Genomic DNA, 22792 nt, shown 5'->3' on the forward strand with positions numbered 1-22792 from the left:
TTCTTAGGTGGGCCATTGAATTTCCAGTATCGTTGAACACTTCAAATTTAGAGACCCTGTATCCTTTTGATAGGTCTACTCCAAGGTGAACCCATATATCATTGTAACCTAGACCATCCTCGCCCCTCGCCCCATGAGATTCCTTGATCCTCGTAATCTCTTCATTCATAGCCAATAACTTTATTTCATGCTCGGTCCTCCACTCTTTTTCCTTCTTCTCGTAATGGTCTATCTCAGAATTAGGGAAGGAATTGTAGATGTTAAGGGATATGATGACATGAGAAGGATTTGGACGGGTAGCTCGATTTTGAGAATGAGAGGAGGATGGGTGGTAGGTGGGGAGAACATTTTGAAAATTAGAAATTTTTTATGGAATTTGAGAGTAGTTTGGTGGGATCTAAGAAGGATTTTGCGAATTCAAAAATAAATTTTGTGTATTCGAAGATGGATTTGGTAGATTTGAGGATAGATTTTGTAGATTTGAGAGCGAATTTTGTGGATTTGGAAACGAATTTTGTGGATTTGGAAGTGGGTTTTATGGGTTTGAAAATGGATTCTGGGGATTTGGCAATGGACTGTGGATTTGGAGACGGGTTTTGTGGGGTTAAGGATGGATTTTGTGGATGGTAAACATCTGAGTTATTTTTTCGATTGGTGTTTTGGACAAGTTGAGGAGCGAAGATGGACGATATATTATTTGGATGGTCCCTAGTAATAGGCGTACTGAGGGGAGGGATCTAGAGTGGAGTCCCGTGTCCTCCTGGAGCGGGAGCATTGACAGTGATGGCCGGATTAGCCAAATCTCAAGTACGACTCATCTCCTCCTGAAGCATTTTCAATTTTCTCATGAGTTCAACAATCATCTCGCTTTGCTCCGCTATTACATTGTCCCTGATGGTCAATGCATTTTCTTCATCCCTTCCAGTCATGTTTGAATGCTGATTAGGGGATGGGATCTTATGCTCTTTTGACCGGGTAAAGTAAGGATATTCTGCCAGCTTATTTTAATACGGAGTAGTTTTCTATTATCTATAAAGTAAAATAACTCAAAGGCAGATGTGTTAGTTTCCATATGTGATAAGTAATGCAAGATACTTGACAAGAAGTAACCACATAGAGTTGCTGGTGCCATAGACAAACTGATCCACATGAGCATAGTAGATAAATTTGTCTTTGACTCAAACAAACACACATAAACACATAAGGCAGTTATATCACATAAACATTATAATAGCGCGTATCCTAACTGGGGTGACCCTTTTGAGCCAAGGGTTTGGGCTCAATGGATTTTGAAAAAAATATATGTCTTTTTAAAGCCAGTCCATTATCCCCCAGAATCTTCATAGGTATACATAAATGGCATAAATGTCTACAAAAATTGCACAAAAAGGATACAATCTTCAGGGAAAGGAAAAATAACATGAGAAAAAGAATAATGTCCCGCGTAGGGGATAGAAAATACTAGTCTCTGAATGCTCTTCTATCGGCTTTCACCCTCTTAGCTTTGTCCATTTCTTGTCACTGGCGACATCCGTTGATGATCAAGCAATTTTCATATAGCTGTGCCTTAAATGCAACCATCTAAATCGATTGATTTCTTACAAAAGGATGCATCAACGGTCCAAATCGATCGGTTGGGAAAGAAAGATCTCGTCGATCGAAGAAGAGAGACAGATCTCGTCGGTTGGGGTAGAAAGACCGACATGGGTTGTTTTATTATTTAATAATTATGTTTCTGTTAGTACTCCTAATTAAGTATAATTAATTACCATAACTGTAAAGTAGTACTCCAATTTTTTTGAGAAAAAGTCAAACCAATTGCAAAAGTAACTATGTAAGGAAGAAAAAAAAAACGTAATGCCCCCACCCACCCAAAAAAAACACACCTAAACCGCCAATTAAAGCTTTAATTCCTACTATAGATTGCTGATATTGCCTATAGGATGATTGTTTCCATTGTGTTGAGTTATTAGTTAAATCCACTTTGTTGGGGAATTTTGCTCTATTAAGACACAACTTCCGGGCCTTTCTCACTGGGCGAGCAAATCTGTAGTATCATATGCATATGTAAATATGACCTTGATGGCCGTTATCTTAAGCAATTCTATGCTAAAAAATGCACAATAAGACATTCAGTCTCTCTCTCTCTCCATATATGATATGGAAGATGGAAAAAACTCAACCACTCCAGACTGACCTCAAAATTTCCAAACTTTGTGCAATTTAGGTTCTAAAAAGATTCGACATCTGAATTTGGAACATTTGAGGCTTGTGGCCGCAAACATAGCTAGTTTTTTCCTTTCTATTCCGGGATAGCATGAGTTTCACAAGTTAATAGTTTCTTCGTTGCACGTTTTACGTTCTTTATGTCGTTCATTTCGCCTAATGTTTTGTGCGCTATTTGTTTTCTTATTTTAGGCATTCATCTTCTTTCATGAGGGATAGAAAGTTCAATGGGAAAGGAAAAGGAAGTAATAAAGAACACAAATTATTGCAATATTTGGTAGCCATATTAGTTTTTATGTCTATTCGAGTTAGCACTGTGCATATACTGAATTTGTAATTGGGTTGCAGGAAATAGAAAGTGAGAATGACCTTCTTGATGAAGATGAAGATGTGGAGGAGGAAAATGATCATGAATCTGAGGTTCCAGAACATACTGGGCCAGTTGGTCAAAAGATAGAAGCTTCACCAGCTCCTAAAGAGGCAGAGAGACAACTATCGAAGAAAGAGATAAGGAAAAAGGAGCTTGCTGAATTGGAGGCACTTTTAGCTGATTATAGGGTTGAGCAAGAGGAGAAAGGTTCATCAGACTTACCTAGTAATTCTTTTGCCTCGTGTATTGATGGTGTATCGTTCTATAAATAGTAATTGGAATGGTGATGAAATTGATGGCCCATCTCCTTAAGAATGATATCATATACTTTTTCATTTTATGGACTTCTATTTCTTTTGGTTAGTACTTGTTGGTCATCATGTGGTTAAGATGCCTAGTTTGATTCTATGGATCTCCGAAGGTGGAGTTTTCTAAAAGTTTTTCTATAATTACAAATGTTACCAATGAGAAGAAAGAGGGAGGTGACCAGCAAGGAGAGGATATGGAAAAGAAAAATGCTGCCACTATAGAAACGAAAAGTGCAAAGAAGAAGAAAAAGAAGGACAAAGCATCCAAGGAGGTGAAGGAATCAGTGGATCAGTCCAACAACGTTGATGCCACCATTAGACCCGGGGAAACTGGAAGAGCTGGGCAAGTAGAAGATGTGTCACCGGTGGATATGAAAGAGAAGCTGAAAAGGGTGGCTTTGGCAAAGAAAAAGAAATTTAGGAAAGAGACACATGCTGCTGCGAGAGTTGCTGCTAATGAGGTTGCTGCACAGAGTGCCAGGATTGCTGCAGCAAAGAAGAAAGAGAACAGTCATTACAATCAGCAGCCGATGCGATAAATTATTCTACCCCAGCTTGGAATGATTAGCGTCTCGTCCGAGTTTCAAATTGTTATATGTACACTAAATCGTTTCTTGCTGATGTAGAATAAGATTTTGTGTTCGAGTTTTGGTCGTTGCGGAACAAAAAACCTATGAATTAGTTTGTGGAGCTTAGGTTAAAAGGTGAAGAAAAATGAGAAAAAAGTAAAGAAAAGATGAACAAAGTGACTGGCTGGACAATTTTTATGCATGGGTGGTATTTGGAGATCTAGAGAGCAAGCAAGCAAGCTTATGTGTCATTGATGCTAGTGCCAATTGAACTAAGCTTATGTGTAGTAGTATTGGTATTTTATTGATTATGTGAGCATGATCGTAATCTCCCTACGTTCCCATCTTTTATATCAGAAATTAATTCGTATAAAGAAATAATGGATGTGAGTGAAGTTTGAACTTCTATGATAAGATGGGTTTCTTGTAATGCCGTTTGTCTGACACTTGAGTGAACATATTTACTTGATTAAGAGGGAGTAAAGAGTAGAAGAAATAAAAATATGAAAGTAAACATCAGTATCAATTCGATTTGGCATTTATTCTCTATTTCAAGTCTCTTAGGATTTTAAGATCGTCAAGGATCCCGTTGGGTCCAATATTGTTTATTAATGCTAGTATAGATTTATGCCATGTGTCGATTCAATTGTTTCATAGCTGAGATTTATTTACTTACTAAATAATTAAAAATAATAAAATAATAAGTAAATTGACCGCTAATGGAATTCATTATTAATGTGAGGCTTCTCATCTCTAAAATTGCAGAACAATAAATTTATACCAACGTAGAACAATACTGGACACAACATCACTGGAGGGGATTCTTTCCCAGTGTTAATGAGAGTGATTATTTAAAGAGAAATTTTTAAAAGTATAGGATAGTGTACACATCGAACGGTCATCCTTGTGACTTTCTAGCAAATATATTATTTTTTTTAAAATAAATTAATTTGAGAAATGAAAGTCGCTTACTTCAAAAACATATTAATACCAATTGGGAAGATGCGTTCCAAAAAGTAGAGTTTCTTTGTTCAAAAGATCCATATTGCTCATGGACAAGAGACCAAGCAGTCTATCAGACGCTCTGTGTAGGAACTTCATTAACTTTTGATAGTTTAATAAATCTTCAAAATAAAAGCGCTACTTCAACCTTAACAATAACTACATTAACTAAACTGGTAGAGATCTATTATAATAATAGACATTACTTCAATAGACTTTCTAAAATAAAAAGCAAATACAAGTTCTTTCAAGAACAAAGAACAAACAGTAGTCTCGATCAAATTTCTAATAACTTATAAATTTTAAATCAGACAACAAACAACAACGATTTTTTTTTACCTTTTTAATTGTCGTTGATGCAATACTCCTTCATTCCACAGAAAAGTTTAATTATTAAGAGTCAAGTTCTTCCAAACTTTTAAACCAATGAAGTTTTTTCTTTGTAAACATATCATTATTGTCTAAAATGCATGTATAGAAACAAATGATCTCTGCTGTGTGAAAATACATATGTACAGACACAATATCACTATTATACGATGTATATATATATATATATATATATATATATATATCACCATAACACATATAATGCCGAAGGTATCATTGTTATATAAAATATTTATCTATACAAAAATAATAATTATAAACATATTATACATATTTCAGGGATACATCTCCATTGTTTCCTACGCACGTTGCATCAACTAAGTATCAGTAATTCATCTCAAAGCTCTAGCTCGATATTTTAAAAAATTAAATCCCTTAAAATGACTAATAAAAAATTTAGAATTATTTTATTGATATGTGGCCGAAAAAAAGAAAGAATAAATTATGTCTTTTAATGATGTTCCGAGGTGATGGAAGAGATTAGAATGGTGTCATTGACGATTGACGACCATCAAAGATAGGGAGATGAGATAGACAAATGATGGCAGTGACGAAGAGGTCATTGATGCCACTTCTATTTTTGTATTTTACTATTATGAAAGTCACTGTATCCATTACTTCAATCGATATTCAGTATCTTGTGACAATAATGAGGGAAAGAGATGGGACAAAAAGAGAGAAGATAGGAGAGATTCATTATCAAAACAGAAAAAGAAAGCGAGAGATGAAATTTTAGAAATTAGCTATAACTTGTTACTCCTCTAACTCAATTTGTATGACTCACTTTCATTTTTAGTCAGATTCCTCAAAAAATGACATATTTTTTATTTAGTAACAAGTTAACTTTAAAATACTCATTTTATCTTTAATGAAATGATTTATAGTTATACAAATATTAATGCCTAATTTTAAATCATAAATTTTAATAGTTTTTCTCTCCTTCTTAAATTTTATGTCAAGTCAAACTAATTCATATAAATTGAAACGAAAGAAATATTTTTGAATGGAAAATATATTTCATATTTTAAATAATACTTATAATTCAAAATCATTTAGAACCCGTTTGAAAATGTTTTTATTTTTAAAATATTACATCGCTTTAGTGAAATTGTAATATTTCGCCATAAGAATCCAAATATAAATTTATGAAAAGTAAAAATAAGTGAAAAAGTAAAAAAAACTTCAAGTTCTCTCAAAAAAAATAAATAGAACTCTAATTTATTTTCATAATTAAATACAACTCTAACCCACTCCAAAAAATTTTAATTTTCGGGACCAAATACCTTCTTACTTGTAGCAACACGTTATTTTTCCAATTATGAAAGCAGGCATAATTTCGCAATTATACATAAAACTCGTGTCTATCTAGTAAAAAACGGAAATTAGTACTATAAAATATACTAGGTCACAACTATATAAACCTCCAAATCTTCGTACTCCGTTTTATCTGATGAACGCCCATTTATTTATCTATCAAGAGCTTCCCCCAAACCCTAAAAAGTTGCATTTTTTTCAAGAAAAAGAATTGTGGTTTGGTTGAAAGAATCTGTGGAGATGATGGGGAGTAACAGGAGGGAAGAAGGGTCAGTGATGGTGAAGAATTCGAATGTATTTGCGGCGCTTGATACTTTGAGGAAGAAGAAGAAATCTGATAAGGATAAGAGCAGTAAAGGGTCATCATCAAAGAAGGAACCGGAGCCCCAAGTTTCGTGGGCTCCGGCGCCGTTGACGGTGAAATCTTGGGCTGATGTTGACGACGAAGATGATGACGATTACTACGCTACCACTGCTCCTCTCAACACTTTTTTGGGTTCTAAGGAACGTGAAAAAAAACCTGAACAACCTGTTGAGGTACTTTCCACTCTTGCCTGCCTTTTATTGGATATGGAATTTATTTGATTTTTATGTCGTGGATATGATGTGATTGATACATCGTATTTTCAACTTTTTGATAATTGTAAATTTATTCCGTTAAATAATTCTAGTCACGGAAACAACCTCTGGCAGAAATGCAAGTAAAGTTGCGCACAATGGACCTTGTGGTGGTTCGGCCGTTCCCTGGACCTGTGCATAGTGACAGCTTTAGAGTACTGGGTTGCCCCTTTTTAATAATTCAATCATCCATGATTATATGTGGTAAGTGGCTGAAGAAGCCAACTAAGCAAGCAAAGATAGTCTTAATCACTTAAATGTGCTTCAACCTTGCACCAGTTGTGATCTGCACTTTTGGAATCCGATGAATTCGAATAGGAAGTAATTTTGCTTTTCAAGCAATGTTTCTTTTTTTGGAACAGAACTTGTATTAATCAAAAATTGTTCTTACAAAGCCATGCAGAGTGGGTCTACCCACTACTTCTCAGAAATAATGACATAGGAGGATATGCTAATAAGAAAAACACTCCTAACTATCCAATATACATTTTATAATAAGTTAAATAAGCTAGGTTGGGGGGTGTAGTAAAGGGACTGCAATGAAGATTGCCAGTTTGCTAATCTGCCGCGAATGTGTATGTGCATCACAATCTCTTGAGAGACTCGTACAACATTGAAATTTCCCTCTTTGAAACCCCAATGAGTTTCCTTTCTTTCCAAATATAGTAGATTATCATAGCAAACACACAACTAGTTATTGAGGCCAAACCATTCTTCCTCATAGCCATCTTACATGTCCATACTAGCTCATCTGGCCAAGGACCAAGAGGCCTGGAATAGCCTAGCCAGCGCAACATCTTGCCCCACAGTCTACCAGCATAAGGACACTCAAAGAACAAATGTCTAAAAATCTGCACATCCCAGCATAGGAGGCACATGAATTCCAAATTTTTGGAGCCTATCCACAGTTGATAACCTCTGCTGGACAGCTAGCCGAAGATTGAACTTAAATCTGTGATGAATTTGAGTATGCAAAGTGATGCTCTTATAAGGAGCCTTGTGGTACTGAGGCTGGAGTAAGTAGTATGTTTTCATAGTTTGATACACCCATCCTTCTAAAGAAAAATCGGTCTTTGTCTAAGGTTCCTTGTATAGAGTTCAGCTGCATCAATGTATTTGTGCAATCAATTATCTTTCTTACCACCCAAGCTACATTCTTGATAAATTTGTTTTTTTTCTTATAAACACTCAAGCTACAATCTTTGGTGTAGATATAGTTTCATGATCGCTTTGCTTGATGTAGTAGTGATGACTCCATTTTATCCATAGGGACTCCTTCTTCTAAGTTATTGTCCAAAGTTGTTTCATTACAGCTGCCTTATTGCACAGGCACCGATTGATGCCATTCAGCCCAGTAGCAGCAAGAGGTTGGCATATCTTTTCCTAGGACACCAAGGCCTTGTTTGAAATCTGGCTAACCTAGTCTATACAAAGGACTTGCAGACAACATCTATCATTTTTATTATCTTTTTTGGAAGGACAAAGTTCTGCGCCTAGACCTTCCTAGTAGGTCTGAATACCAAAGATTACAACCTTTTAGCTGGACTCTACAAGCATAAGACATCATTATGGCAGACCAACAACTTATTCCGGATATAATCTTCTCTACTAGGGGCAGACACTAATTGATAGTCAGCTTCTTCGTAGACAAAGGGACCTATAGGTATTTAAATGGGAGTATCCCTTTTTATAGCCAAGTAATTCTATGAGATCTCCTTCAAATTGTGAGATACCCTAACCACATGCCCCTAACACAGAATATTAGTTTGTCGTCAGCATATTGGAGGTGTGCGACTTCTTCGCTAACCTCTGAATTGCTGGCCCTTTCAAATTCTTTTAGTCTTCCCTGTTGCTTTAGCAACTTTGATCATGTTACTCAGTCCTTTCATGGCTAGAATGAACAAAAAAAGGAGGCAGAGGATCACCTTGTCTTAAACCTCTTTGTCCAGAGAAAAAGCCTTTAGGTCCTCCATTTATCAAGGCCGAGAATTTCAGTGTTGAGATGCAATATCCAACCCATTTGATCCACTTCTCCCTAAAATATATAAATGATAAAACTTTGAGGAGAAACTTCAGTTAACATGATCATATGCTTTTTCAATGTCCAACTTACATAAGATCCTTGGCTTCTCTTCTCTTGGTTGATTCAGGTATGTACTGCTTCATTTGCAATCATCACTGCATTTATTATTTGTCTCCCTTAATAAAAGCCATCTGCTGGAAATCCACAAACTTGTCGATCACTTTTTTCAACCTTTCTGTCAGCATTTTGGACAAAATCTTATACATATTGCCTATCAAACTTATGGGTCCGAAGTCTTGTAATTCCTTTGCTCCTTTCTTTTTTGGTATCAAGGCTATGTAGGTGGCATTGTAACTCTTCTCAAAGATTCCATGTGTATGGAAATTGATATAGATCTAATCTATAAAGATGAAAATAAGCCTAAGGAAAGAGATGAAAATCGAGAACACTAACACAAGAGGCAAACACAATCGGATTAAGAGACAAAAACACAACTAATGCATAAAATGGAAAGATAGATAGTGAGACATACACTATTGCAAGCTTTAGGAACTAGAGTGTGTATCAAACACTAAAACCCACTAAAGACTCACAATAGTAACACCACACTGTTACGTTGACACAAAAGGGACTCAATCTTCCCCAAGCACCAAGGTTTCTAAGTCAAATTACAACCCAAGTGATTCCCCACCTAGAATTGCCCTAGTTACGGTTTTCTACCTCACAAGAGAGAAGAAAAGAAGTTTCAGAAGGTTTCACTCAATATTCATCAATAACTAATGAGAAAAGAAGCCTAAAAAGTCTATATATAACTATACATAAAAAGACCACAATGCCCTTACTGAAGGCCAAGAAATAGGCGCCCTTGGAGTGTAAGGCTCCTTCTCCTCTCTTAAACTTGTGCAATTCCTTGGATTGGTTCAAAAAGCCTTCACACATTCTTCTTCTCGAGTATGTCTCGAACTTGGCTCCTTGAGAAAGGTCTTGTACTCTTTGCACTCGTATCATCCTCTCTATCTTGAAAGGAATTTGACCTCAAATTCACACCTTGCACAACCAAAGAGAAGGCAAACAAGCACAAAAGCCTTATGTTATGAGGGTTAGTGTTAGTGCAACAAATATCATCATCAAACCAAGGTGGTTCACACTTAAAATATATCCACGAGTCCTTTGTGTTAGACATGAAAAGCTTAGTACAATTGGCACAAAGGAAGTGGTCATGATAAAAACAAAGAGATAAGAAAGAACTTTGTCTCCCTACACTAGCATCCACAATTAAACATTGCTTGTCGTTTTGACCAAGCATCAAGTTGGAAGTGCAAAGACTTCCACATCCCAATAGGGCACCGGGATCAAATGGTAGAAGTAGCCAAGGACACAAGTTGAGGCTACTCTTTCCTACCACTAGAGTGTCATTTTCACAATCACTCATAACTCCTTCTTTAAGAGAGGACTAATATTCAAGAATAGAGAGTTGCGGCCTAGAAGTCCTCCCTCTACAACATATGTGCCATTATTCACAACATTTCCATTCACATGATTTCTATGAACAAAACAAATAGCAAATCTTTCATCACACACTATGTTCAAAGAATCATGTCCATTATAACGATCAACACTATAGACACCATCACTAACTTGAGACTCTTCAAGAACATCATGTATATGCTCAAGTAGTGAACTACATTTAAGAGTGAATTGATCGTCATACAGACCATGAGTATCACCAAGGAAAGATTCATGCATTTCTACACTAGGTAAACCCGCAACTACACCCATTTGGCTAAGACTAGCCACATCATAACATTTTAAGTTTCTAGGAGTGTAGAAGATAGTATTGTTACCTTGTAGATGATAGGAAGTGTGTTCTTCACCTTGTTTTGCATCATGGCAGCCTTCATGTTTCACATCACAAGGGAATGTGTCAAGATTTCCCCTTGGAGTCATTCCTTCATCACCTTTCCCAAGGTTGGAACTTTCGGCCAAGGATTCCATTAGATCATCAATCATCATGTGTTTGTGAGGAATTCCTTTTGGATCCTCCTTTGGGAGTATATGATCTTGAACCTGCACATAAGAAGAATCAATACTAGGCAAAATGCTAGCATTTAGGTGAGAGAATAACAAGGGGCCTTTGTGTGCAAGTCCCACAATCAAGTGTTTCATTCCCTTTTGTTGCAATGTTTCTTCCCCCTTTCCAACTTCACTACCCATGGCTTCCTCTCCCTTTTCCGTCTTCCCTTTATTCTTCAATTCCTTAGCTTGTCCATGGATTTCATTCACATGAGATAGTGAAAGAGGATGAAGAGTGAACATTCGGCCATTAAATTCAAAAGTGTACCTATTAGTCCTCCCATCATGCTTAGTGGATCTATCAGATTGCCGTGGTCTACCCAACAATAAATGACATGCTTGCATAGGGATTACATCACATAACACCTCGTCTTGATAATTCCCTACTTTGAATCGAATCACACATTGCCGAGTGACCTTCAACTCTCCACATGCATTCAACCATTGAAGTTTGTAAGGATTCGGATGAGGGGTAGTAGGTAGTTTCAAGTAGTCAACCATGGTGACACTAGCAATGTTAACACCACTCCCACTATCTATGATCATTGAGCACACACCTCCTTTAATAAGGCACTTGGTATGAAAGAGATTCTCTCTTTGACTTGGATCATCCAAGGACTTACTAAACATGGCTCTGCTCACCACATAGGTAGGTACTTCACATTCACCATCATATGGCCAAACATCTTTTTCACCTTCTTCATTTTGCACCTCATCATCCACTTTCTCTCCATCTTGAGGCTCGGCCTCATTCCCCTCGGTTTCCAACTCTAGCTAGTACCTCCTCTCCAAGATAGTATAACTTCCCCTCCCTAAGGATTACATTCCTTCGGTTTGGACACTCACTAGCCTTGTGTCCCCACCCTTGACATTTAAAGCATTGAAACCCTTAGGATTAAAAGTAGAAGACTTGTTTGTTACCTTCATGTTTTGGGAGATACTTTGGGGCAGCCTTGTTGTCGGGTTCTTTAGCATTAGATTGAGGCAATTCCTTGTTCTTAGACCAACTCGAGGATGATGGATGAATTTTGGATTTGTGGGCAGCTTTCTCTTTGGTCTCTCGCTCAACTTCTAATGCCGCTTGGAAGATACCATCAATAGTTTCAAACTTGTGACAAGTTATGTGAGAAGAGATCTCTTTGTGCAACCCAACTTTGAAGCGTATAATGTCATGATGTACTTGCTCTCCCCGGTGGTCAAGCTTCAAAATCAATTATTGAAACTCATCACAGTATGCCATGACACTCTTGCTACCTTGCCTCAAGTTGTATAGCTTGGCAAGGAGCTCATGTCTATAATGCTCTGGTACATATCTCTCCCTCATAATCCTCTTCAACATTTCCTAAGGAGTAGGTTGACCACCAATCATCACATTCCCAAACCTTTGTGTAATCCCACTAAGTGTTTGTATAACAACTTTTCTTCTCTTTGGAAAGATCATTAACTTGGAAGAGCTTTTCACAAGAAGACTTCCATGAAAGATACACTTCGGGATCATTCTCACCCTTGAAGATAGGAATACCAACCTTGATAGAATTTATGCCAACCTTGGTTTCCTTGTGGATTTCCATGACCATGTCTACCTTCACGCCGTCGGTATCAACCTTGATGTCCTCATTGCTCATACCTATCTCTTATCTCCTTTTCAATCATGTAGTCATCATTGTAAACTCCACAACTCTCTTGTTCCCCTCTACCATAGTCTTCTACATGGATGGGTTGATTTCAGTTAATTGGAGCTTGGTAAGATTGGATTTGGTTGATGGTAGGTGCTTTGGTTAAGTGGGGCTTGGACTTGAGGCATTGGATTTTGTGGAGGGATTGGCCTTTCGTCAAGTGGATTTTGGATTGTAGTTCGGATTTTGGGGTGGAGTTTGGTTTCCAAGTCCTTCTTGTTGGACTTGGTTTAATTTAGCATGTAATGGTCTATGTAGGTCTCGGTTGTAATGGTTGTAGAGGTGTTTTGGGTTTGTCCACTAGAAGATGCATGGTAGTGTTGAGGAGTAGTGGGTCGGGAGTTCCTTTGACTCTCAACTTGTTCCAACCTCCCACTCATTATTGTCACATCTCCCTTCATTGATGCCATATCCCCTTTCATTGATCCCAATTCCGCCTCTAGCCTATTTATACCCATTTGCATTGTCTTCATATCACGATTAATGGAATCAAGTTGAGCCAAGATTGCACTAGCAATATGATTTCCCAAGGTCTGGGAGGTTGTAGCCTCGGATTTCATCACAATGTACCTAAAAGCAAACCTACAAAACAAAGCACAAGTTAGTTCAAAATAACCTCATCACACTCTCACTCTCGGATTTTACCTCACACTTGGCTTCACAAGTGTTGAAAGTCGGTTTGTACTTCGTGAGTGATTGAGGGATGAGTCTACTTTTGCCCGGAATAGATTTTCGTTTGAATTGACTCAAAGAAATCTTGTTTTCGGACTTGCACCAACAAAACACAACGAATCAAAACGAAACACACACACAGAGAATGAAAACACGAAGAAAAGGACTCTAAACTATCTCACAACCTAGTAGATAGTTACTAGTTTGCCAATTAGTGATAGAATCAATAAAATGCAACTAAGGAAAGAAGAATAGAAACTAAGAAATCTAAATTTGAGCTCAAAACTCGGTTGTTCAATAGTGGTGACGTGGCAGCTTGTGATTGAACGATAATTTGCAAATTTATTTTTTGTTCTCCAATATTGACCTTCGGTCAACTTTAATCAAGAGAGTAGTTTCGGCTTTTGGAGGAGAAAATACAAGGTGTGGAGCCTTTTTCAATCTCAAATGAATTTGAATATGGAATGGTTCCCCACTTTCAATTGTACTTGCACTTGTACTTGATTATTCCTTCCTTCTTGTTGTTTTCTTTCTTTTGGATGACTAGGAAGGTGCTTGGAAATTTCCCTGAACAAGTACTACACTCTCTTTCCTCCCTTTTCAAGATCAAACACCCCTTTTTCAATATTCTTCTCCAACAAGATATGAAGATGAGGAAGAACAACAAGAATATTCAAGAGTTGACCAACGTTTGACCACAAGGCAAATGACCTCCAAATTTAAATTTTCTCGAAGATCTAAGGTCCCTTTGCCAAGCCAAGCACAAATATCACAAAATCACTTCACAAACGTCACAACCACAATAACCCACACGAGATCCACCCTCCAAAAGCTTCAAACACAAGTTTAACAATGGTGGAATGTCCAAAACAATTCGGATCTTGCTCAAATCTTAGATCTAGACTCTTTTAGTGCTAGAGTGCAAGGATCGAGCATTAGAAACTCACAAAACACACAATAACTAAGTAGATCTAGGATCTAAAATTCGGATCTAAGACCAAAACGTGACATTACTATATTTTTTGTGAAGATTTTCTTCAAGGTAACAACAATCCAAGGCTTAGAGTTGTGAGAACAACTCTAAAACGTGGCTCTTGATACCAAATGATATAAATCTAATCTATAAAGATGAAAATAAGCCTAAAGAAAGAGATGAAAACCGAGAACACTAACACAAGAGGCAAACACAATCGGATTAAGAGACAAAAGCACAACTAATGCATAAAATGGAAAGATAGATAGCGAGACATACACCATTACAAGCTTTAGGAACTAAAGCGTGTATCAAACACTAAAACCCACTAAAGACTCACAATAGTAATATCACACTCTTACGTTGACACAAAAGGGACTTAATCTTCCCCAAGCACTAATGTTTCTCAGCCAAATTGCAACCCAAGTGATTCCACACCTAGAAATGCCCTAGTTACGGATTTCTACCTCACAAGAGAGAAGAAAAGAAGTTTCAAAAGGTTTCACTCAATATTCATCAATAACTAATGAGAAAAGAAGCCTAAAAAGTCTATATATAGCTATTACATAAAAAGACCACAATGCCCTTAATGAAGGCTAAGGAATGGGCGCCCTTGGAGTGTAAAAGACCACAATGCCCTTATGAAGGCCAAGGAATAGACACCCTTGGAGTGTAAGGCTCCTTCTCCTCTCTTAAACTTGTGCAATTCCTTGGATTGGTTCAAAAGGCCTTCGCACACTTTCTTCTTCTTGAGTATGTCTTGAACTTGGCTCCTTGAGAAAGGTCTTGTACTCTTTGCACTCGTATTAGAAATTGTGCAAAGTATACACGATGTCTTGTTTCACAACTTCCCAGCATTTGATTGAAAAACCCATAGTGAAACCATCAGGACCAAGGGCTTTATCCATGGAACACATCTTCGTATCAAGTGCCGTTACAAGGACTCCTTTTTTTCTTTAGAAATGGTTGGGCTGTTAACTAGATTGTAGGAAGGTCTCTAATTTTCTATTTCTGTGTACAACCTCTGGTAGAAATCAGTAATTTCCTTCTTGATTCTTGTAGACTCTTCTACTATGCTTCTACTTTCCCGGAATGATGATTGTGAGCAGCCCACAATGCCTTATACTACCCCTTATGTCTGCGTGGACTCTTTGGTTTTGCTGTCGAACTCGTCTCAACGCGATGCTAGTATGGGTGCGGGTACAGGCCGCGTTTTAGATTCGATCAAACGAATTCGGAGACGTTGACCAAAATCAAGAACAAATTTGGGGGGGGGGGGGGTTGAGATTCGATTTCTTATCTGTCTTTTAATGTCTCAAGCGACTGTAATGTGGAAGGGAGAGACGTCACGGCGAACCTGATCTCGCGGCGATAATCGTAAAGTTGTCGACATCGGTTGGGGAAGAAAGATCTCGCCGATCGGGGAAGAGAGACATATCTCGTCGATTGGGGAAGACAGATCTCGTCGATCGGGTAAGAGAGACATATCTCTTTGGTTGGGCAAGAGAGACCGACGCGGGTTGTTTTATTGTTTAATAATTATGTTTCTATTAGTATTCCTAATTAATTATTATTAATTACCATAATTGAAAAGTAAAATAGGACTCCTAATTCTTTTGGAATTGAAAGTATGTCTCCTTATTGAAAAAGTAAAACTAATAGCAAAAGTAACTTAAAAGAATGAAAACGATGTAACGCCTAAGCCTTTACAACCCCCCCTAAAAAAAAAAAACCTAAAACTAATCCTATGTGTCAAGGAAAAGTAAATTGGAATAGCAATTTAAAAATGGGAAAAGTCCAAAATTGTTTTCATCAATAATAACATTATAAATAGGACCTTTATCAACAAAAAATTAATTTTAAAAAATATTTTTGTAACTCTATTTTTATAGTATTTGAATTTTTTTTAGCTGAATCTCCACACTCGTATCCATACTCGGATTCGCACCCCTGAATCTTAAAATTTCAATTATGACGAATCCTAATCTCAAATCCGTATCCGTCTCGAATACCCGCACCCGAGTTCGAGCAACTTAGATTACCTCTTTAATTCCCAAAGTTAGAATTTTAGCAACTATTTTATTTAAGGCTGAGCAACATGCTGAAGTTCTTTACTTGGGATGGGTTTGTAATTTTGGGAACCAAGGTAATAGTTGTGCAATTCCAGGAATGGGGCATTTTACCAGTAGCAAAGAACTGTTTAACAACATCATGTACATCATCATCTCCTACGTCCCGTTGTTTAGTGGAGAACTCAATAGGAAAATCAGTTTTCCGCAAAATTCTATATGTATCTATGAGATCGAGTATGGAATTCTGTCTGATCATCTTGCTGCAACAAAGCAAGCTTAGGAATGAATCTAATGGAAATTTAGGTCTCTATCCGCTTGGAAGATTATTCTTCCTCATCGGCGGAAGCATCATCAATTTCCTTAGTTGTTACCTCTTGTATCAAGTGTTGTTGTGTTAATGTTATAAGCGCATGGCCCAGGGCCGGCTGGTAAGGTTAATGAAGTTGGCGGCTGCCTAAGGCCCCTAATTGAGGGGGCCCCATTTTCTAGTTTTGATTATATTAGTAGATTAGTACTATATTTTAAAAAATGTGGTAGACTATAGGATTAGACTTATTTTTTTGAATTAAAATTGTTAATGGAAATCACACAAGTTGAAGATACTGCTCTAATTAGATACTCAATCAAACAAAAAGACATGATTCTTATTCAAATGCTTATTATTGCTGATAGAATAATGTTAATCATTCCTATAGACAGTTGCCTCGGCGCAGAAAGAAGTTTTTCAAAACTAAAAATGATGAGATCATATTTAAGATCAACAATATTTCAAGAAAGATTAAGTGGATTGACTATATTATTAATTAGAAAAAATCAATTATAAAAGAATTATCAACAATTTTGCATCTCGTAGAGCTAGAAAAATAGATTTTAGATAAAACATATATATATTTTTTTAATTGAGTTAAGGCCTCTCATTTCACTTTGGTCTTAGGCCACCAATGTGCTTGAGCCGCCCCTGGCATAGCCCCTTTTTAGTCACCTCACTGTTGGGACATGGCATCACATCATTGCAATCCCCCATGAGTTTGTTGAAGAAGTCAACAAATTCAGATTCCATATCTATTGGATCAGTGAGCTTTACCCCGGTGTCATTGTAAAATGGACGAGATGGTGTTCTAGCTAGATCTTATTTTCAGGCGAGCCTGGAATTATTTTGAGTTAGAATCTCCATAGTCAATCCAGCTACCCCTATACGTTTGCCTCAGAACCTTCTCTTCTACAATACTCTACTTCTCAATTTTAGCATCCAGCTGGCCCTATACTGTAGGTTTGTATTTTCTTCTCCTCCTCTTAGGGGCCTCCTTAAACTCCTCCTCCTTCCAGCAGGATTCATCATCATATCCAAAGCGAATGCATTCACTGCAAAACTTTGGCCTCCAATCATAAGCCACAACTTGATGAAAAGCTCCAGGAGGGAGAGTAATCTCAATACTTTCAGGCAAGGGTTTAGATATATCAGTTTTAACAAAAACTCTTGCATACGAGATCCTATCCATATCTACTGTAATTTTATCATCGTATTAGGGCTTTCCCACTATACTAGCAATTTTTAAGTGCCTCATTAGACCAATAACCTACAGGGTGTCCTGGGAACTTTACCCACGTTGGGATACTGCTGATGCATTCAGGATCAAAGTCAAAATTGATCGCCCAATTCTGCAATATGAAAGGTTTGTCATGATAGTTATAGGGGCCAACTTGCATCACCAAATCTCGATCGTTAGTTGTGTTGAATCGAAAGATATAATACCCATCATCATGATACAGAATTTGAGTTTCCAGCACAAAGTTCCACACGATGCGAGTATAGTTATCCATTGATCGTTCATAAGGAACATCCCCGAGAGCATATCCTATTAGAGCATTTTCACAGTAATCTCTCTTCTTCCTTACATCATCCTCATCAATCATAACCTTAAGCCTACCATTACAGTGAGCAGGAGGTATGAAAGTAAGAGGATTACCCATTTGCGAGCTTCGATTATTTATCCGTGTCTCATTATCCTGCCTGTTGGTGTGGGTTGTGTTGATGTGTCTGCGTCAGAGAACTGGAGTCAGCTGGAACCTCTGCCGTCACAGTGGCCACACCTTTGCCAGCTTGGCGTACAGTATCCGTTTTCTCACACCCAACCCCAACTTCCTCTACGATAATTTGAAATTGAGAACGGCAGAAAGCTGCCAAACGTCATAGGAGCTAAGTATTGTTGAACCCCAGTAGCAGGCAGCCAGGCATGGCATAGTCATAGTCGTCTCTGTGCGTGCACGTTGCCGCCTACGAGCCATCTTGGCATATTTTAGCCTGCCATGGATAAAAGTGCACCGAGAGTTTGTCATCTCAGCTTGCTCCCATCGTGTATAAAGGTTAACCAAACATCTAGCTATATAGGGAACATTTAGGAGTTGAAATACCATCAGAACATCTAAGGTTTCTTTCAGTCCCTAACATTCAAGTTTCTAGCTAAAACTAAGAGAACTCCTGGCGAAGCAGACTTAATGTAAGCGAAATAATAAAATTTGGGCCTTAATTCCAAGTTCCAATAGTTGATACTGCTTATAGGATGATTTTTTCCACTGTGTTAAAAGTTATTTATATCCACATTGTGGGGGAATGTAAACATAACTTCCAGGCCTTTCTTACTGGGCGAGCAAATCCGTATTATTATATGTAAAAGTGACCTTAATGGACTTTATTTTAAGCATTTATTCGCTCCGGCACGCACGACAAGACCTTCAATCTCACTCTCTCCCTAATTGATGTGGAGATTGGAAAAAATAAGCACTCAACTCTGACCTCAAAATGTTCCAAACTTGTGTGATTTTAGGCTCTAAAAAGGTTCCCCTTCTGAATTTGGAACATTGGGGGCCACTAGTCTTTTCCTTTCTTTTTTTTGACACCAAGAGTTTCATAAGTTAATAATTTTTTCCATGCATATTTTACATTCCTTATGTCGTCCATTTTGCCTAATGATTTATTGTTCTGTCAACTCTCTACTCTCATGTCTATGGTCTGCTGTATTTGTTCAGATGTTAGGGATCAATCTTCTCTCATGAGGGGGGATAGAAAGTTCAATGAGAAGGAAAAGGAAGTAAAAAAAAGGAATACAAATTATTGCAATATTTGGTGGCCATAAAAGTTTGTGAACGTTTATTCGAGTTAATACTGTGCATATACTGAATTTGTAATTGGGGTTGCAGGAAACAGAAAGTGACGACGACCTTCTTGATGAAGATGAAGATGTGGAGGAGGACAATGACCATGAATCTGAGGTTCCAGAACATGCTGAGCCAGTAGGCCAAAAGATAGAAGCTTCACCAGCTCCTAAAGAAGCTGAGAGACAACTATCAAAGAAGGAGAGAAGGAAAAAGGAGCTTGCTGAATTGGAGGCACTTTTAGCTGATTTTGGGAGTGAACAAAAGGAGAAAGGTCCAGACGACCTACCTGGTAATTCTTTTGCCTCGTGTACTGATAATGGTGTTTCCGTTGGTACATAGTAATTGAAATGACGATGAATCTGATGGCCACCTCCTTAAGACCGATATCATATTCTCTTTCATTTTATGGACTACTTTTTCTTTTGGTTAGCACTTGTTGGTCATAATGTAGGTAAGATGTCTCGTTTGACTCTTATGGGTATCCGATGGTGGATTTCCTAAATTTTTCTCCATAATCACAGATGTTGCCCATGAGAAGATAGAGGGTGACCAGCAAGGAAAGAATATGGAAAAGAAAAATGGTGCGACTTCAGAGCCTAAAAGTGCAAAGAAGAAGAAAAAGAAGGATAAAGCATCCAAGGAGGTGAAGGAATCAGAGGATCAGCCCAACAATGTAGATGCCTCTATCGGACCCGAGGAAACTGGAGGAGCTGGACAAGTAGAAGATGTGTCAACTGTGGATATCAAGGAGAGGCTAAAAAGGGTGGCTTCAGCAAAGAAGAAGAAATCCGGGAAAGAGCCAGATGCTGCTGCAAGAGCTGCTGCAATAGAGGCTGCTGCACGGAGTTCCAAGCTTGCTGCAGCAAAGAAAAAAGAGAAGAGCCATTACAACCAGCAGCCGATGCGATAAATTCTACCTCAGCATGGAATGATCAGCGTCAATGGTCCGAGTTTCAAACAGTTTGGTACACACTAAATCCTTTTTTTGCTGGTGTAGAATAAGATTTTGGTCTCTAGTCTTGGTCTTTGGGGCACAAGAAGATTATGGACTAGTTTTTGGGGCTTGGGTTAAGTTGAGGAAATGAGAAAAAAGTAAAAGAAAAAAAAAAGTGACTGGCTGGACAATTTTTGATGTATGAGAACGGTATCTGGAGATCTGGTTAGTAGTGAGTAAACTTGTGTGAAAAAGTAGCACATTGATGCTAGTGCTATTGAACTATGGTTTTGGTGATTGAAATAGTAGTATTATTTACTTTTTAATTGAATGAGCATATGATCTTACCCTATTTGTTCATTTTCTTTGTTGCGGCGATGCATGAACTCCTTAACCATTCCATCTCACATCAGATGTTGGATCGGGTGAAAATAACAACGGATGTGAGTGAACTTCTTTGATGAACTTGAACATAATTACTCCCTTTGTCACGTGGAACTATTTTTTTTATTCCATCCCAGAAAAAAGTGTCGCATCAACTGCTTAGTGGCATCATTCCTATTTCTCTTATGAGTCTCACTTAGCACTTCATTGTGAAGAAAAGTCCATTTCAAATGAACAGTAAAGTGACTTTAATAAGGGGTGGTTTGGTAAACATAACAAAATTTTTCCTAATTTCTTAAACTCTTCTATGATTTGATAAACAGTGTAACATAAATTGGGACGAAGATAGTTTTTGGTATCTGTGTGGTGGGACGAAGATAGTTTTTGGTATTTGTGTGGTGGAAAGTAGTACGAACCTACTAAATTAGTTGACATATGTGCATCTCGTTATAAAAATAAGAGATTGTTGTAACGAAGTCATTCTTTAAGACTAAAAATTAACAGGGATATGTGATTATTTAAATAGGGAAAAGACACAAATCTGTTATTGAATTATTAGAAATGACTCAACTATGTCATTCATTATAAGTTTGGCTCTTCTGTGCCATTGTCATTGAATGTTTGGCTCATTTATGCCGCTATTGTTACAGAAAGATTTATTTGTGCCATTATTTTGTAATCGTGAGTTTTGCAACATCAATTTTGCCACGTGACCTCTTATTAGAGGTCCATATCAGTGTTTTAAAAGGCTGTCTGAGGCGAGCCTCGGGGCGAGCCTTGGGGCGAGGCGTAGTAAAAAATGCACCGAGGCATTTTGGGGAGGTGAAAGAATCGAAAGGCGAACGCCCCAAAATTTGAGGCGTTTGCCTAAGCGTTGGGTCATTCGCCTAAGCATGAGGCGTAAGCCCAGAAAACTTTACAAAATAAAATGATTTATTCTATTAAATATTATATAATTTAAATTTAATATTAAAATATATGATTGATAAATACTTAAATACTCAAATCAAAAGTAAAAGAAAGCTTAAAAATCACACTTTCAAATATATTTATCGGTGAGTGTCGACGAGACACCGCTATTCAAGAAGGTATTGGGTACACACTTTCATCTTATTAGTTCATTTCTTTTCTTTTAGATTTTTTCAAGTCATACAGTGACTAGTTTTCAAGTTATTTACTTTTTTTGTCCTCTTTTAAAGTACAATATATGGTAAATTGGTGTGTTAATATACTGATCGAGTAACGAGAAGGTGGAGGTTGATTGATATGTACTATTTTTTATACCAACTTGTGTTTTTTAGGACATAATAAGTTATTATATGAGAAGGTAACTTTATATATTAGTTGTATTATGTGACTTTGACTATTTTTTTTGCTGAAACAGTTTTAGATGTATCTTCCACTTATTTCTTTTTATAATTTTACCTTTTTGGGAGATTTATATCTTTTAAAAAATATTTATTTCTAATAATATTAATTTTTAAAATATTAAAAATTAAAGAATTTGTGGGGCTTACGCCTCATCGTCTTGGGGCTTACGCCTCGCCTCGTACGGGGTAAAACGCTTTGCCGTACGCCTCCGACTTTAATAACATTGGTCCATATTACCAAATCCAAATCAATCAATATTACTTAAAATAAAAAAAATTAAAAATCGAACCAATTAAAATAAGATTAAATCCACACAGTTAAAAGAAAAATTGGACTTATTAAAAATAAAAATTGAACTAATTAAAAATAAAAATAAAGCTCATTAATCGTGTCGAGTTTTATTTTAATGGGTATGATTTTTTATTTTAATTTAAGTAGTATTGGTTGATTCAGATTTGATGACGTGGACTTCTAATAAGAGGTCATATGATAAAAATAGTTTCGCAAAATCACCATTGTAAATAATGACACAAATAAATTTTTCTGTTATGGCAATGACATAGATGAACCAAACTTTTAATGGTGATGACATAGAAGAGCCAAACTTACAATGGATAACATAAATGAATCATTTTCAATAATTCGATGACATATTTGAGCC

General features: G+C 37.1%; 2 protein-coding genes across 2 annotated transcripts; both read left to right on the forward strand.

Moving 5' to 3' along the window:
* The first annotated feature begins 444 nt into the window (after positions 1-444).
* LOC107879205 lies at positions 445-3444 on the forward strand. The gene is made up of 4 exons (XM_016726291.2): positions 445-626; positions 2419-2503; positions 2575-2850; positions 3018-3444. The coding sequence occupies exons 1-4, from the start codon at positions 445-447 to the stop codon at positions 3441-3443; spliced, it is 969 nt and encodes a 322-aa protein (XP_016581777.2). The 3' UTR covers position 3444.
* Positions 3445-6185: 2741 nt separating this feature from the next.
* Positions 6186-20702, forward strand: LOC107839105 (nucleolin). Its single transcript, XM_016682465.2, has 3 exons — positions 6186-6716; positions 19485-19731; positions 19964-20702. The coding sequence occupies exons 1-3, from the start codon at positions 6420-6422 to the stop codon at positions 20350-20352; spliced, it is 933 nt and encodes a 310-aa protein (XP_016537951.2). The 5' UTR covers positions 6186-6419; the 3' UTR covers positions 20353-20702.
* The last annotated feature ends 2090 nt before the right edge of the window (positions 20703-22792 follow it).

The sequence above is a fragment of the Capsicum annuum genome, chromosome 8 (genome assembly GCF_002878395.1).
Source record: "Capsicum annuum cultivar UCD-10X-F1 chromosome 8, UCD10Xv1.1, whole genome shotgun sequence".
Taxonomy (NCBI): Eukaryota; Viridiplantae; Streptophyta; class Magnoliopsida; order Solanales; family Solanaceae; genus Capsicum; species Capsicum annuum.

What these genes read in the sequence shown, in the direction of transcription:
- LOC107879205 (XM_016726291.2), top strand. Translation starts at nt 445, where the DNA reads ATGGATTTGGTAGATTTGAGGATAGATTTTGTAGATTTGAGAGCGAAT. An exon ending in AAGGATGGATTTTGTGGATG is followed by an intron (nt 627 to 2,418) that starts GTAAACATCTGA and finishes TTCTTATTTTAG; the next exon opens with GCATTCATCTTCTTTCATGA. An exon ending in TTGCCTCGTGTATTGATGGT is followed by an intron (nt 2,851 to 3,017) that starts GTATCGTTCTAT and finishes GGATCTCCGAAG; the next exon opens with GTGGAGTTTTCTAAAAGTTT.
- LOC107839105 (XM_016682465.2), top strand. Translation starts at nt 6,420, where the DNA reads ATGATGGGGAGTAACAGGAGGGAAGAAGGGTCAGTGATGGTGAAGAAT. An exon ending in AACCTGAACAACCTGTTGAG is followed by an intron (nt 6,717 to 19,484) that starts GTACTTTCCACT and finishes TTGGGGTTGCAG; the next exon opens with GAAACAGAAAGTGACGACGA. An exon ending in AGGTCCAGACGACCTACCTG is followed by an intron (nt 19,732 to 19,963) that starts GTAATTCTTTTG and finishes CCATAATCACAG; the next exon opens with ATGTTGCCCATGAGAAGATA.